This window comes from Pristiophorus japonicus, chromosome 15 (genome assembly GCF_044704955.1).
Source record: "Pristiophorus japonicus isolate sPriJap1 chromosome 15, sPriJap1.hap1, whole genome shotgun sequence".
Lineage (NCBI taxonomy): Eukaryota > Metazoa > Chordata > Chondrichthyes > Pristiophoridae > Pristiophorus > Pristiophorus japonicus.
In genome coordinates, this window is record NC_091991.1 from 113,427,345 (window position 1) to 113,442,849 (window position 15,505).

A 15,505-nucleotide genomic window follows, 5' to 3' on the forward strand; every position below is an offset into this window, starting at 1 on the left:
GTGTCACTGACAACTACATGTGCGGGAAGTGCATCCGCCTGCAGCACCTGATAGACTGCGTTGCGGCACTGGAGCTGCGCGTGGATTTACTAGGGAGCATCCGCGATGCTGAGGATGCCATGAATAGCACGTTTAGTGAGTTGGTTTTACCGCAGGTAAAGGTTACACAGACAGATAGGGAATGGGTGACCAACAGGAAGAGCAGTGGAAGGAAGGTAGTGCAGGGGTCCCCTTCGGTCATCCCCCTGCAAAACAGATACACCGCTTTGGGTACTGTTGAGGGGGATGACTCATCAGAGGAGAGCAGCAGCAGCCAAGTTCATTGCACCGTGGGTGGCTCTGCTGCACAGGAGGGAAGGAAAAAGAGTGGGAGAGCTATAGTGATAGGGGATTCGATTATAAGGGGAATAGATAGGAGTTTCTGCGGCTGCAACCGAGACTCCAGGATGGTATGTTGCCTCCCTGGTGCAAGGGTCAACGATGTCTCAGAGTGGCTGCAGGGCATTCTGAAGAGGGAGGGTGAACAGCCAATTGTCGTGGTGCATATAGGTACCAACGATATAGGTAAAAAATGGGATGAGGTCATACAAGACGAATTTAGGGAGCTAGGACCTCAAAAGTAGGAATCTCAGGATTGCTACCAGTGCCATGTGCTAGTCAGAGTAGGAATCGCAGGATGGCTGAGATGAATACGTGGCTTGAGGAGTGGTGCAGAAGGGACGGATTCAAATTCCTGGGACATTGGAACCGGTTCTGGGGGAAGTGGGACCAGTACAAACCGGACGGTCTGCACCTGGGCAGGATCGAACCAATGTCCTAGGGGGAGTGTTTGCTAGTGCTGTTGGGGAGGGGTTAAACTAATATGGCAGGGGGATGGGAACTTATGCAGGGAGACAGAGGGAAGTAGAATGGAGGCAGAAGCAAAAGATAGAAAGAAGAAAAGTAAAAGTGGAGGGCAGAGAAACCCAAGGCAAAAAGCAAAAAGGGTCACATTAGAGCCAAATTCTAAAGGGGCATAGTGTGTTAAAAAGACAAGCTTGAAGGCTCTGTGCCTCACTGCGAGGTGTATTCGGAATAAGGTGGACGAATTAACTGTGCAGATAGCAGTTAATGGATATGATGTAATTTGGAATCACGGAGACATGGCTCCAGGGTGATCAAGGCTGGGAACTCAACATCCAGGGATATTCAACATTCAGGAAGGATAGACAGAAAGGAAAAGGAGGTGGGGTGGCGTTGCTGGTTAAAGAGGAAATTACCAAAGGGCAGAAAACGCTTGTGGGAGTTGTGTACAGACCACCAAACAGTAGTAGTGAGGTTAGGGACAGCATCAAACAAGAAATTAGGGATGCGTGCAATAAAGGTACAGCAGTTATCATGGGCGACTTTAATTTACATATTGATTGGGCTATATATTTACATATTGACTGGTAGCAATGCGGTGGAGGAGGATTTCCTGGAGTGCATTAGGGATGGTTTTCTAGACCAATATGTCGAGGAACCAACTAGAGGGTTGGCCATTCTAGACTGGGTGATGTGTAATGAGAAAGGACTCATTAGCAATCTTGTTGTGTGAGGCCCCTTAGGGAAGAGTGACCATAATATGGTAGAATTCTTTATTAAGATGGAGAGTGACACAGTTAATTCAAAGACAAGGGTCCTGAACTTAAGGAAAGATAACTTCAATGGTATGAGACGTGACTTGGCTGGAATAGACTGGCGAGAGATACATAAAGGGTTGACAGTGAACAGGCAATGGCAAACATTTAAAGATCACATGGATGAACTTCAACAATTGTTCATCCCTATCTGGAGTAAAAATAAAACGGGGAGATTGGCTCAACCATGGCTAACAAGGGAAATTAAGGATAGTGTTAAATTCAAGGAAAAGGCATATAAATTGGCCAGAAAAAGCAGCAAACCTGAGGACTGGGAGAATTTTGTAATACAGCGGAGGAGGACAAAGGGTTTAATTAGGAGGGGGAAAATAGAGTATGAGAGGAAGCTTGCTGGGAACATAAAAATTAACTGCAAAAGCTTCTATAAATATGTGAAGAGAAAAAGATTAGTGAAAACAAACGTAGGTCCCCTGCAATCAGATTCAGGTGAATTTATAATTGGTAACAAAAGAAATGGCGGACCAGTTAAACAAATACTTTAGTTCTGTCTTCACAAAATAAGACATAAATAACCTTCTGGAAAGACGAAGGAACTGAGGGTCTAGTGAGAAGGAGGAACTGAAGGAAATCCTTATTAGGCGGGAAATTGTGTGAGGGAAATTGATAGAATTGAAGGCCGATAAATCCCCGGGGCCTGATAGTCTGCATTCCAGAGTACTTAAGGAGGTAGCCCTAGAAATGGTGGATGCATTGGTGATCATTTTCCAACAGTCTATCGACTCTGCACTGGAGGTAGCTAACGTAACACCACTTTTTAAGAAAGGAGGGAGAGAGAAAACGGGGAATTATAGACTGGTTAGCCTGACATCAGTAGTGGGGAAAATGTTGGAATCAATTATTAAAGATGAAATAGCAGCACATTTGGAAAGCAATGACAGGATCGATCCAAGTCAGCATAGATTTATGAAAGGGAAATCATGCTTGACATATCTTCTAGAATTTTTTGAGGATGTAACTGGTAGAGTGGACAAGGGAGAACCAGTGGATGTGGTATATTTGGACTTTCAAAAGGCTTTTGACAAGGTCCCACACAAGAGATTGGTGTGCAAAATTAAAGCACATGGTATTGGGGGTAATGTACTGACGTGGATAGAGAACTGGTTGGCAGACAGGAAGCAGAGAGTCGGGATAAACGGGTCCTTTTCAGAATGGCAGACAGTGACTAGTGGGGTACCGCAGGACTCAGTGCTGGGACCCCAGCTATTTACAATATATATTAATGATTTGGATGAGGGAATTGAGTGTAATATCTCCAAGTTTGGAGATGACACTAAGCTGCGTGGCATTGTGAGCTGTGAGGAGGACGCTAAAAGGCTGCAGGATGACTTGAACAGGTTAGGTGAATGGGCAAATGCGTGGCAGATGTAATATAATGTGGATAAATGTGAGGTTATCCATTTTGGTGGCAAAAACACAAAGGCAGAATATTATCTGAATGGCGGCAGATTAGGAAAAGGGGAGGTGTAACAAGACCTGGGTGTCATGGTATATCAGTCATTGAAAGTTGGCATGCAGGTACAGCAGGTGGTGAAAAAGGCAAATGGTATGTTGGCCTTCCTAGCTAGGGGATTTGAGTATAGAAGCAGGGAGGTCTTACTGTAGTTGTACAGTGCCTTAGTGAGGCCTCTCCTCATATACTGTGTTCAGTTTTGGTGTCCTAATCGGAGGAAGGACATTCTTGCTATTGAGGGAGTGCAGCGAAGGTTCACCAGACTGATTCCCGGGATGGCAGGACTGACATATGAGGAGAGACTGGATCGACTGGGCCTGTATTCATTGGAGTTTAGAAGGATGAGAGGGGATCTCATAGAAACATAGAAAATTCTGACGGGACTGGACAGGTTAGATGCAGGAAGAATGTTCCCGATGTTGGGGAAGTCCAGAACCAGGGTACATTGTCTAAGGATAAGGGGTAAGCCATTTAGGACTGAGATGAGGAGAAACTTCTTCACTCAGAGTTGTTAACCTGTGGAATTCCCTACCGCAGAGAGTTGTAGATGCCAGTTCATTGGATATATTCAAGAGGGAGTTAGATATGGCCCTTACGGCTAAAGGGACCAAGGGGTATGGAGAGAAAGCAGGAAAGGGGTACTGAGGTGAATGATCAGCCAGCCATGATCTTATTGAATGGTGGTGCAGGCTCGAAGGGCCGAATGGCTTACTCCTGCATTTATTTTCTATGTTTCTATGTTTCTATAACAGATGCCTGTTTGGAATTTGATCAGCCACGGAGATATTCCAGAGAAACATGGAAAGCTTACTGAAAACATGGAAAGCGCCTGTTCCTGGGGAGAAGAATCATGGTGGACGGCATCAGGCCCACCGATTCGAAGACGGAGGCAATCCAGAACGCACCAAGGCCACAGAACGTGACGGAGCTGCGGTTGTTTCTAGGACTCCTAAACTACTTTGGTAACTTCTTACCGTTCTCAGCACACTGTTAGAACCGCTGCACGCCTTACTGCGTAAAGGAGACGAATGGGTATGGGGCAAAAGCCAAGAAAAAATCTTTGTAAAAGCTAGAAAATTGTTATGCTGAAACAAATTGCTGTGTTGTATGATCCATGTAAGCGTTTGGTACTAGCATGTGATGCGTCGTCATATAGCGTCGGGTGTGTATTGCAACAAGCTAATGAATCTGGGAAATTGCAACCGGTTGCCTCTGCATCCAGGAGTCTGTCCAAGGCTGAGAGAGCCTGCAGCATAATTGAAAAAGCGTTAGCGTGTGTCTATGGGGTAAAGAAAATGCATCAATATCTGTTTGGGCTAAAATTTGAATTGGAAACGGACCAAATGCCACTAATATCCCTGTTTTCCGAGAATAAGGGGATGAGTACTAATGCATCGGCCCGCATCCAGAGGTGGGCGCTCACGTTGTCCGCATACAACTACGCCACAGGCCAGGCATAGAAAACTGGGCCGATGCTCTCAGTAGGCTGCCATTGCCCACCACGGGTGTGGAAATGGCGCAGCCCGCAGATTTAGTCATGGTTATGGAAGCATTCGAGAGTGAGCAAACACCTGTCACAGCTCGACAGATTAGAACCTGGATGAGCCAGGACCCCTACTGTCCCTAGTGAAAAATTGTGTGCTTCACGGGAGCTTCCAGTGTCCCAGTGGAAATGCAGGAAGAGATAAAGCTGTATCAACGGCGCAAAGATGAAATGTCTATACTGGCAAACTGCCTTCTGTGGGGCAATCGGGTAGAAGTCCCCAAGAAGGGCAGAGACACTTTCATCAGTGACCTCCACAGTACCCACCCAGGCATCGTAATGATGAAAGCGATAGCCAGATCCCACGAGTGGTGGCCCGGTATCGATGCGGACTTCGAGTCCTGCGTGCACAGATGTAACACATGCTCGCAGTTAAGCAATGCACCCAGGGAGGCACCACTAAGTTTATGGTCTTGGACCTCCAAACCGTGGTCCAGGGTCCATGTCGACTATGCAGGCCCGTTTTTGGGTAAAATGTTCCTTGTGGTTGTAGATGCGTACTCCAAATGGATTGAATGTGAGATAATGTCAGCAAGCACGTCCGCTGCCACCACTGAAAGCCTGCGGGCCATGTTTGCCACGCACGGAATACCTGATGTCCTTGTGAGCGACAACGGGCCATGTTTTACCAGTGCCGAGTTCAAAAAAGTTCATGACCCGGAACGGAATCAAACATGTTACATCTGCCCTGTTCAAACCAGCATCCAATGGTCAGGCAGAGAGAGTAGTGCAAACTATCAAGCAGGGCTTGAAGAGGGTAACTGAAGGCTCATTGCAGACTCGCCTATCCCGAGTTCTGCTTAGCTACCGCCCGAGACCCCACTCGCTGACTGGGATTCCACCTGCTGAACTGCTCATGAAAAGGGCACTTAAGATAAGGCTCTCGTTAGTTCACCCTGATCTACATGATCAGGTAGAGAGCAGGTGGCTTCAACAAAGTACATATCATAATAGCGCAAATGTGTCACGCGAAATTGAAATTAATGATCCTGTATTTGTATTGAATTATGGACAAGGTCCCAAGTGGCTTCCCGGCACTATTGTGGCCAAAAAGGGGAGCAGGGTGTTTCGGGTCAAACTTTCAAATGGACTAATTCACCGGAAATACTTGGACCAAATCAAACTCAGATTCACAGACTATCCTGAGCAACCAACTTTGGATCCTACCTTCTTTGACCCCCCCAACATACACACCAGTGGCAACCAACACTGCGGTTGGCCACGAAGCAGAACCCATCACCTGCAGCAGCCCAGCAGGACTCATCACACCAGGCAGCCCAGCAAGGCCAGCTGCACAGCAGCCCAGTGAGGGCCTAACAAACGATTCACCAAAACCAGCATTTGCACCGAGAAGATCAACCAGGGAAAGAAAGGCCCCAGATCGACTCACCTTGTAAATAGTTACACTGTTGACTTTGGGGTGGGGGGAGTGTTGTTATGTATGTAAACTTGTATATACCTTATATAGTCACCAGAGGGCACATCCCCTGGAGTCCCAAGGAATCCCATAATCCCTTGGGAGCACAGGTACTTAAGGAGGCCTCACAGGCTGGAGAGGCACTCTGGAGACCTGCAATAAAAGACTAAGGTCACACTTTACTTTGAGCTCACAGTATCCAGACTCTTTATTCATATATAACTATGCCATGCCTTTAAGACTCAGCTTTTCCCAGGATCTGATGCGCAATTGGTCTGCAAAATGTACCGATCAAACGTTCGTTATCAACGCCCCCCCCACCCCCCAGCTCTGGTGTGCAACGGCTGATTTATTGCCCCTGTTAGCTCTTCGACCGATTCTGACGAATTTCTCGGCGGGAGGGGCAAACTTTTTCAAGGCACCAAAAGTACCTCCCCGCCTCCGCAACAGAGGTGCGACCGAATTTTTACCCCATATAGCGAGATAAACAGAGACCAAGTGCTGGAGGGAGGCTGAGAAAGAAAGACAGAAGGAGAGAAAGAGAGGGGCTGATAATGACTCCAGTATAGCAGAGAGCAGTCAGACTAAGATGATGTTTACTTCAGGATCTATCTTGCAGGTAAAAGCCTGCTGTACAGTGGCAGACAGAAGAGACATCAAATGGTGGTTCAAAATCTGCCTGTGTCGCGCTGGATTTTCCGTCCTTTCCATTCTGGGTTTCGTCCCGGAGCGGCGTGAAAGGCGACGTTCTGGTCTCCTGTGCCCCTTCGCGATCCTCCGGTCTATTTTTGTGGCGGTGCTCAGTATCCCCGCCAGGAAGAGCTCACGTTGCGACACTGGCAGGAATTTGGACTTTTCGTGATCCGTCTGCCCGGAAATACACCCGCAATGCCCTCCTGGGAAATCAGTGGGTCCAGCCATGCTGGCGGCAGTGAGGAAGGTCAAGTACTCCGAAGGTAAGTGTGAGTGTTTGTTTTAAAAAAATGTTTTCAGCTATTTGTGTTATGCTGGCGTGGACAATGTTTTGGGAATGTTTTTGTGTTTTTTTTTTAAAGGTTTCTGCACCCCCGCCGCCCCCCCCCCCCCCCCCCGGTCTCTGTCGGAGCGCACACCGCCCGTCTCTTTCGTTCACGAGTATCCCATTTTTGCACCTCGAAAAGTGTACAACGCTTCTCTTCACGCTACACCCACTGACACAGGGCCCAGATGCCAAAACGTCCTTATCAAAGCGCAAACTATTCCTGGCCGGTATCTTTCCCGTCTTGCCTGCGTTTTCACCCCAAAAACAGAAAATCTGAAAATCCAGCCCATTTAATTTTCCAACAGTAAAATATTAAAATATTTCATATGAGCAAAATTCTGTGGAAATTGTGATCTTGCACAAATCTGTTGCTCACTCTTTGGAAATTCCTTTGTTTTAAAGGCGTTTAAAATAACATCTCTGTTAAAATAACATCTTTGTTGCACGTTCAGATAAAAGTATAATTTCTGAATTCTTAAGACTCTGAGGCTGAAGGATATAATGGGTAGTTTTAATATTAAACATTCTCAATCAAACCTTCCAGCACTGGCTCGTGCACAGTGTAAAACAACAGCTGATGTTATTCAGTGATGTTCAAAGATCCTACTGAATGACAATTGTCATCATGGACTCCTAACCTTTGATTCCTCCTTTTAAGGTCACCCTCTGACCTCTGACCTTCTCCCCTATATATTACTGCTCGCTGGCAGATTGCTCCTGACAGTCAAAATGAAGGGACTGGTCTCATTCAGTATCTTCCTCTCTCTGTTGGTCTTTGTGACGGCAGGTAAGTCCCTCTTTTTAACTCGTAGGTAGGTTGATAAGAGCTATCCAGGCTAGCTTCTCTTATCTTTGCATTGTGGCACAATGTCACGGTATTTGCAAACTGGCAACTTTAAAGTTCACTCCAATGAAGAATCTGAATTCAGTGGCTATCCAGTAGAGTGAAGAGCAGCTGCTGGAACTATTAGCCAGCAAGCAACTGGCTGTGTAAAAACACATTTAGGGGGGGACTACTGAAATCTTTAAAGCTCAGCTCGGTATTACAGCCTGAGCTCAAACGTTTGGGAATTAAAAGCTTTTTCTTGTGTCCCGCCCCTCTGCTTAAAGAAATGGTGCCAGGCTGCAAAACCATGATGGGAGAGTTTGTAAAAGTAGGAAATGAAAGGTTGAGCTTGGTGACTTGTGTGCAACTTAAAAAGGGTCCTTTTTTACTAATATCCTGCAGTAGATATAAAAGTAATATTTTGGGGGGAGGATGAGTGGGACTGTTCGAGTTACCCTTGTGCGCCCTTGGGTTAATTTGATCTAGCAATTCTGCTATGGCTCATGTCCGAGTATTCTGGGTTAGTGTAAAGGAACTAAGTATGGAAATGGCTTTGTAACAGGACACCAGCACTAGCCGATCGCCTCGCTGTGCCAGCAGCAGTTGTTGGCTCCGTGCACTGTCACACAGGAGATTTATCCCGTCTTCCTGACCATTTAAGGACATCTTTTATTTTTTGAAAGAACTGAAATGTTTCAAACAGAATCCAGTGTGCCCCCTCGACCGGTTGAGACAGCACTGCATTCACCAGCCCAGGTGAGTGTGGGACTCTCTCCTTTTAGGAATTCCGGCTTTTAGCCATTCCCTTTTTTTCTCCTCCATAAAACTATCTTTGGAGTTGCTGGATTGAGTTGGTATTAGAAATCCCAAATCTCCAACACCTGCTTCATTCAATTGCCTGATTCCAAGATGACACCACAGACTGACTATCATACAACATGTCCAGCTCGTAAGAAAAAAAATAACTTGCATTTCTATAGCGCCTTTCATGACCTCAGGATGTTCTAAAACTCTTCATAGCCAATGAAGTACTTTTAAAGTGTAGTCACTGTTGTAATGCAGGAAAGGTGGCAGCCAATTTGCGCAAGCAAGGTCCCACAAACAGTAATGAGATAATGACCAGATAATCTGTTCTCTTGATCTTAGTTGAGGGATAAATATTGGCCAGGACATGGGGAGAAATCCCCTGCTCTTCTTCAAATAGTGCTGTGGGATCTTTTATGTCAACCTAAGAGGGCGGACAAGGCCTCGGTTTAACATCTCATCCGAAAGACAGCATCTCCGACAGTGCAGCGCTCCCTCAGTACCGCACTGAAATGTTGGCTTGGATTATGTCTGAAGTCTTTGGAGTAATGCTGGTGGCTTAGGATTTCCAAAGCTGCAAAGAACCAATAGACTGGGAGCCAAATGGCTGAGGTAAATGCAGCAAAACATTTCTAAATTAATTAACAAAATAACGTGTGCATTGGCTGCCTTGTACTATGGGGTGTTGAGGCCTGAGGCCTACTTAGCAGCCAGTGTGCAAGTGGAGGTCCTACATGCTGTTGGTGCCTTCACGCCTTATGTGCAAGACTCATCAATGGGGGATAGCCCTGTAATTCACCTGGAGCTACCCATTTAAAACAGGTGCTTCAAGGTGGGCCTACAAACAAAATAGAAGGCCTGCATTGTTGGGTGGCCCTCTCTCCCACATAGTACTACCCTTCATCGCTGGACATCCTGTACCTTGGCCTCAACCTCCCATCTGTGAAATGGGCTTTTTTTTCTGCAAGCCATTTTTAAAACAATAAAGCAGACCAGTTATAGAGGCAGCCAGCTGTGTTTTCAGAGCTGCTGGTGCCGACAACCGATTTAAAATGAGCTGGCCTTGCATCACGGGGCGAGGTCAGCCTAGAAAAGCAAGGGCATGACCAACCTCCAACACGCAGCCTGCCTGGACACTGTTATCAGCCCCTTCCAAGTCGGCTGTTTTGTAATCAAATCCAATTATCATAGGCAAAGTTTGACATAGACCTTCTCCTGCCTGTGGAACTCTCCTCCCAGATTGTGTAATTATTTGGAACTCTTGGGGCGATTTTATGATCCTGTGCTCCCACCGAGGAGCCAAGATTGCTGGGAGCATGGATTGAAGAATCGGGCTCCAATGTTGTAGCCCTATCTCTTCCTGCACTCAATGAGCACATATCTCCCTGCTGGGAGTGTGAAATATTGTGCATTAACCTGGGGGTGGGTGGAGTGGGGGGGAGGAATCTGTGACCTCCAACAACTTTTGGGGTCAAATTTGTGAGTCATCTGTCCTTTTGATAGCGGGGCTGGGTTTTTGTTATGAATGTGTTGGGTGCCTCGCAGCCATTGGAACAGGCCCGAGGGGCTGAATGACCTACCCCTGTTCCTATATTCCACTGAACTGTGCCAGGCAAGAGTCTGCAGATGAGGAGAGGGGCGAAATCAAAATGGAGTCAAGTTCAATATCACAACAAGGCTGACATAGAATCATAGAACCCTACAGCACAGAAGGAGGCCGTTCAGCCCATCGCGCCTGTGCCAACTCTAGGAAAGAATAATCCACTTGGCCCCATTCCCCTACACCCTTTTGAATTTTATTTGTCAAACATTTATTCACTTCCCTTTTAAAAATTATCACAGATTGAGCTTCTCACATTGTTCCTTGTTGGGCATTCCATGTTCTAAAACTGTGTAAAAAAACTCTCCAAACCTCTCCAGTTTTCCTTTTATGACTTTAAATTGATAACTTCTAGGTATTGACTCATTGACCAATGAAAATAGTTATTCCTGATTTACCTTATCAAATCTCCTTCATAATTTGAAGCACGTTTCTCAGATCTCCTCTTGACCTTCTCTGTTCTGATGAAAAGAGCCCAGTTTCTCAAGTCTCGCCTCATATTTAAAGCTGCTCATCCCTAGTATCATCTTACTGAATATTTTCTGCACTTCATGGTCTTGACATTCTTCCTAAAGTAGGACTCCTCAAACTGGACACAATATTCTAACTGTGACCTAATCAATGATATGTACAGCCTGAGCATAACCTCTTTGGTTTGCTACTCCCCGTCTCTCTATTTATAAAACATACGATCCAATATGCTTTAAAAAAAAACGCTTCATCAACCTGTCTTCCCATTTTTAAAGATCTGCATTACCTCCTAACAGAAAACACATATTTACAACTATATTTGTTTTCAAGCATGATGGGGGGAACTCTTTAAATAAAGAGGTCCCCCACTTTAACTGATAGTGCTACTATTTAAGAATGAACGCTCTGTATTCAAAACTTCAGTTAAATCTCATGAACTAGAGATTTTATTAACTTGTCCTTCCACATTTAAAGATGCATAGAAACATAGAAAATAGGTGCAGGAGTAGGCCATTTGGCCCTTCGAGCCTGCACCGCCATTCAATGAGTTCATGGCTGAACATGCAACTTCAGTACCCCATTCCTGCTTTCTCGCCATACCCCTTGATCCCCCTAGTAGTAAGGACTACAAGCATGGTCATTCTGTAATCCTATGCCGGTGTTACGTGGATGTGAGTCACCTAGTTTCATGTTCAAAGTAAGGGCCACACATAGCTCTTGAACCAGTAGCCTCTACTGCTCCAGTGTAACACTTGTTTTGTCCATTTGTCACACTGACCATTCTTAGGCCTGTCTGAATGAGATTTGTGCTGAATCTGGGGCAGTTGTGTGCTGTAGGTCCATAAAGGTCAGAACCTTGTCGAGAATGCCCAAATCATTTCACATGCACTCATTTACAGCCAGAAAACAACCATCGGTCGAGGCTTGATTTGAGCCCAGGTGAGAGAGTTGAAAGGCGACAACCCTTTGCATTACTCAGCCCTCTCTCCCACTTCTTATTACTGTTATGTATGTAACTATGTAATATTGCCAGCAGAGGGTGCGACTGTTGGGAGTCCTAATGGTCACCTGCACACACATGCAAGGCCCGTATAAAAGGTTGGCTGCCATGTTGTTTAGGCACTCTGGAGTTGTAATAAAGAAAACTAAGGTCACACTAAGTTTAGCTCACAGTACTCAGCCTCGTGGAATTCTTCTATACACAACAATTGGCGACGAGTAACAGAATACGAACCTTCATGCAACCATGGCTGCCGTTGGAATATTAGAGTGATTGGGAAGCCTTCGTCGAGTGTCTCGACCAGTACTTCGTGGCCATCGAGCTGGAAGGAGACACTAACACGGTCAAGCACGGGGCATTTCTCCTCACCGTCTGTGAGCCTAAAATATACGGCCTTATCAAGAATTTGCTCGCACCGACAAAACCAACCGAGAAGGAATATACAGAGTTGTGCACGCTGGTTCGAGATCACCTCAAGCCGAAGGAGAGTATCCTCATGGCCAGGTATCGTTTTTACACGCATCATCGCTCCGGGGGCCAGGACGTGGCGGATGATGTCACCGACCTGAGACGCCTCACGGGACCTTGCGATTTTGGAGCTGCATTGGGGGAAATGCTGCGGGACTTTTTCATGCTGGGCATCAGCCACGAGGTAATTCTTCGAAAGCTGCTGGCTGCCGAAATCCTAGACTTGAGCAGGGCCGTCGCGATCGCCCAGGCATACATAGCCACGAACGATTAACACCAACAAATATCTTCACAACATCGAAGCTCACCGGCAAGTACTGTGCATAAAATGACGTCACAATCAGGTTGTACTGCATATGGCAGGGCCTATATGTCTGCGGCTGCAAGACCTGTGATGACTCAGAGACCGCCATCGGGAGTGAATGTGAATCCATTAGCACCGTGTTGGCGCTGCGGGAGTAATCATTGGGCTCATCAATGTCGATTCAAGCACTACGTGTGCAAAGGCTGCGCAACAATGGGACACCTCCAGCGAATGTGCAAACGTGCTGAGACACACCAAGTAGCAAAGAATGATTGATTTGGCGCGGATCACGCAGCACAGGCAACTCAACCCGAGGAAGAAGTGTATGGGGTACATACCTTCACCACCAAGAGCCCTCCTATAATGCTGAAAGTCAAATTAAATGGAGTTCCAGTATCCATGGAGTTGGACACGGGTGCGAGTCAGTCAATAATGAGCCAGAAGGTTTTCGACAAACTGTGGGGCAATAAAGCACAAAGGCCCAAATTGAGCCCAATTAATGCAAAGCTGCGTACCTACACCAAAGAGCTCATACCAGTCATTGGAAGTGCGGCAGTGAAGGTATCGTATGATGGAGCTGTGCATGACCTACCATTGTGGATTGTTCCAGGCAATGGCCAAATGCTGTTCGGCAGAAGCTGGCTAGAAAAGATTAGATGGAATTGGAACGACATCAAAGCACTATCTTCAGTGGATGACACCTCGTGTGCTCAAGTGCTGAGCAAGTTTCCCTCACTATTCGAACCAGGCATCGGCAACTTCACAGGCGCCAAGGTACAGATCCATCTAGGCCCCGATGCACAGCCAGTCCATCACAAAGCTCGGGCGGTTCCGTACATGATGAGGGAGAAAGTCGAGATCGAACTGGACAGACTTCAACGCGAAGGAATCATATCGCCAGTTGAGTTCAACGAGTAGGCCAGTCCAATTGTTCCGCTGTTGAAAAGCGATGGCACGGTCAGAATCTGCAGCGACTACAAGGTAACGATTAATCGAGTCTCACTACAGGACCAATACCCCGCTGCCCATGGCGGATGACCTATTCGCAACGTTAGCAGGAGGGAAGTCGTTCACCAAGATGGACCTAACCTCTGCCTACATGACACAGGAGCTGGCTGAATCTTCGAAAAGACTGACGTGCATCAACACACACAAAGGGCTGTTGATATACCACAGGTGCCCTTTTGGGATTCACTCGGCTGCAGCCATTTTCCAGAGAAACATGGAGTTTGCTGAAATCTGTTCTGCGCATTGTTGTGTTTCAAGATGACATCCCGATCACTGGTCGTGACACCATCGAACACCTACACAACCTGGACACAGTGGGACTCAGGCTGAAACGCTCCGTGTGTTTTCCTGGCGTCAGAAGTCGAATTTTTGGGGAGAAAGATTGCAGCAGACGGCATCAGGCCCACGGACTCAAAGACAGAGGCCATCAAGAATGCACCCAGACCACAGAATGTGATGGAGCTGCGTTCGTTCCTCGGACTCCTCAACTATTTCGGTATCGTTCTACCCGGATTGAGCACGTTGTTAGAGCCTTTGCACATGTTGCTACGTAAGGGTGACGACTGGGTATGGGGCAAATCTCAAGACACAGCCTTTGAGAAGGCCAGGAACCTGCTATGTTCAAATAAGTTACTTGTACACTATGACCCATGTAAACGTTTAGTGCTAGCTTGTGATGCCTCATCGTACGGGGCCAGCTGTGTGTTACAGCAAGCCAATGTATCGGGCAACCTCCAACCGGTTGCATATGTATCTAGAAGTCTGTCTAAGGCTGAGAGAGCCTATAGTGTGGTCAAGAAAGAGGCATTAGCATGTGCATATGGGGTTACGAAAATGCGCCATTACCTATTTGGACTTCGGTTTGAGCTTGAAACTGACCACAAGCCGCTCATTTTGCTGTTTTCTGAGAGCAAAGGTATAAACATCAATGCTTCGCTCCGCATCCAAAAATGGGCACTAACATTATCAGTTTATGACTGTTATCCGCCACAGACCAGACACTGAAAACTATGCCGATGCTCTCAGCCATCTACCATTACCCACCACTGAGGTTGAAATGGCGCAGCCCGTAGACTTGCTACTGGTCATGGATGCTTTTGAGAGCGAGGGGTCACCCATCACGGCTCGCCAGATCAGGACCTGGACCAGCCAGGATCCTGTGCTACCATTAGTAAAGAGTTGCGTCCTAAATGGGAACTGGTCGGCCGTTCCCAGGGAAATGAAAGATGAAATTAAGCCATTTCACCGAAGCAAAGATGAAATGTCCATCCAGTCGGATTGTCTCTTATGGGGTAATCGCGTGGTTTTGCCAAAAAAAGGCAGGGAAACATTTATATATGACCTACACAGTACCCACCCAGGCATTGTCATGATGAAGGCAATTGCCAGGTCGCATGTTTGGTGGCCCGGCATTGACTCGGACTTGGAGTCATGCGTGCATCAGTGCATAACTTGCTGGCAACTGAGCAATGCATCAAGGGAGGCTCCACTGAGTCTGTGGTCATGGCCCTCCAAACTGTGGTCCAGGATCCACGTAGATTTTGCCGGCCCCTTTCTAGGAAAAATGTTTTTAGTAGTAGTGGATGCTTACTCCAAATGGATTGAATGTGTAATCATGTCATCCAGCACATCCACAGCCACCATTAAAAGCCTCCGGGCCATGTTCGCCACCCATGGCTTGCCTGACGTCCTTGTCAGCGATAATGGACCGTGATTCACCAGCTCGATTTCAATGAGTTTATGACCCGCAATGGCATCAAGCATGTCAGGTCTGCTCTGTTTAAGCCCGCGTCTAATGGTCAAGTGGAGCGGGCAGTCCAAACAATCAAACAGAGCATGAAACGCGTGACGGAAGGCTCCCTGCAGATCCTCTTGTCTCGCATTCTGCTCAGTTACCGGACGTGACCCCATTCG

At 46.8% G+C, this 15,505-nt stretch overlaps 2 protein-coding genes across 4 annotated transcripts in view; one reads left to right on the forward strand and one right to left on the reverse strand.

The window, feature by feature from the left end:
* glis2b (GLIS family zinc finger 2b) overlaps positions 1–15,505 on the reverse strand; it is a 364,253-nt gene that overhangs the window by 189,553 nt on the left and 159,195 nt on the right. The window lies entirely within an intron of this gene.
* srl (sarcalumenin) overlaps positions 1–15,505 on the forward strand; it is a 153,664-nt gene that overhangs the window by 15,867 nt on the left and 122,292 nt on the right. The window contains exon 2 of the mRNA XM_070901739.1: positions 7,769–7,897. Coding sequence (XP_070757840.1) covers positions 7,769–7,897 — 129 coding nt within the window. The remainder of the gene's footprint in view (positions 1–7,768; positions 7,898–15,505) is intronic.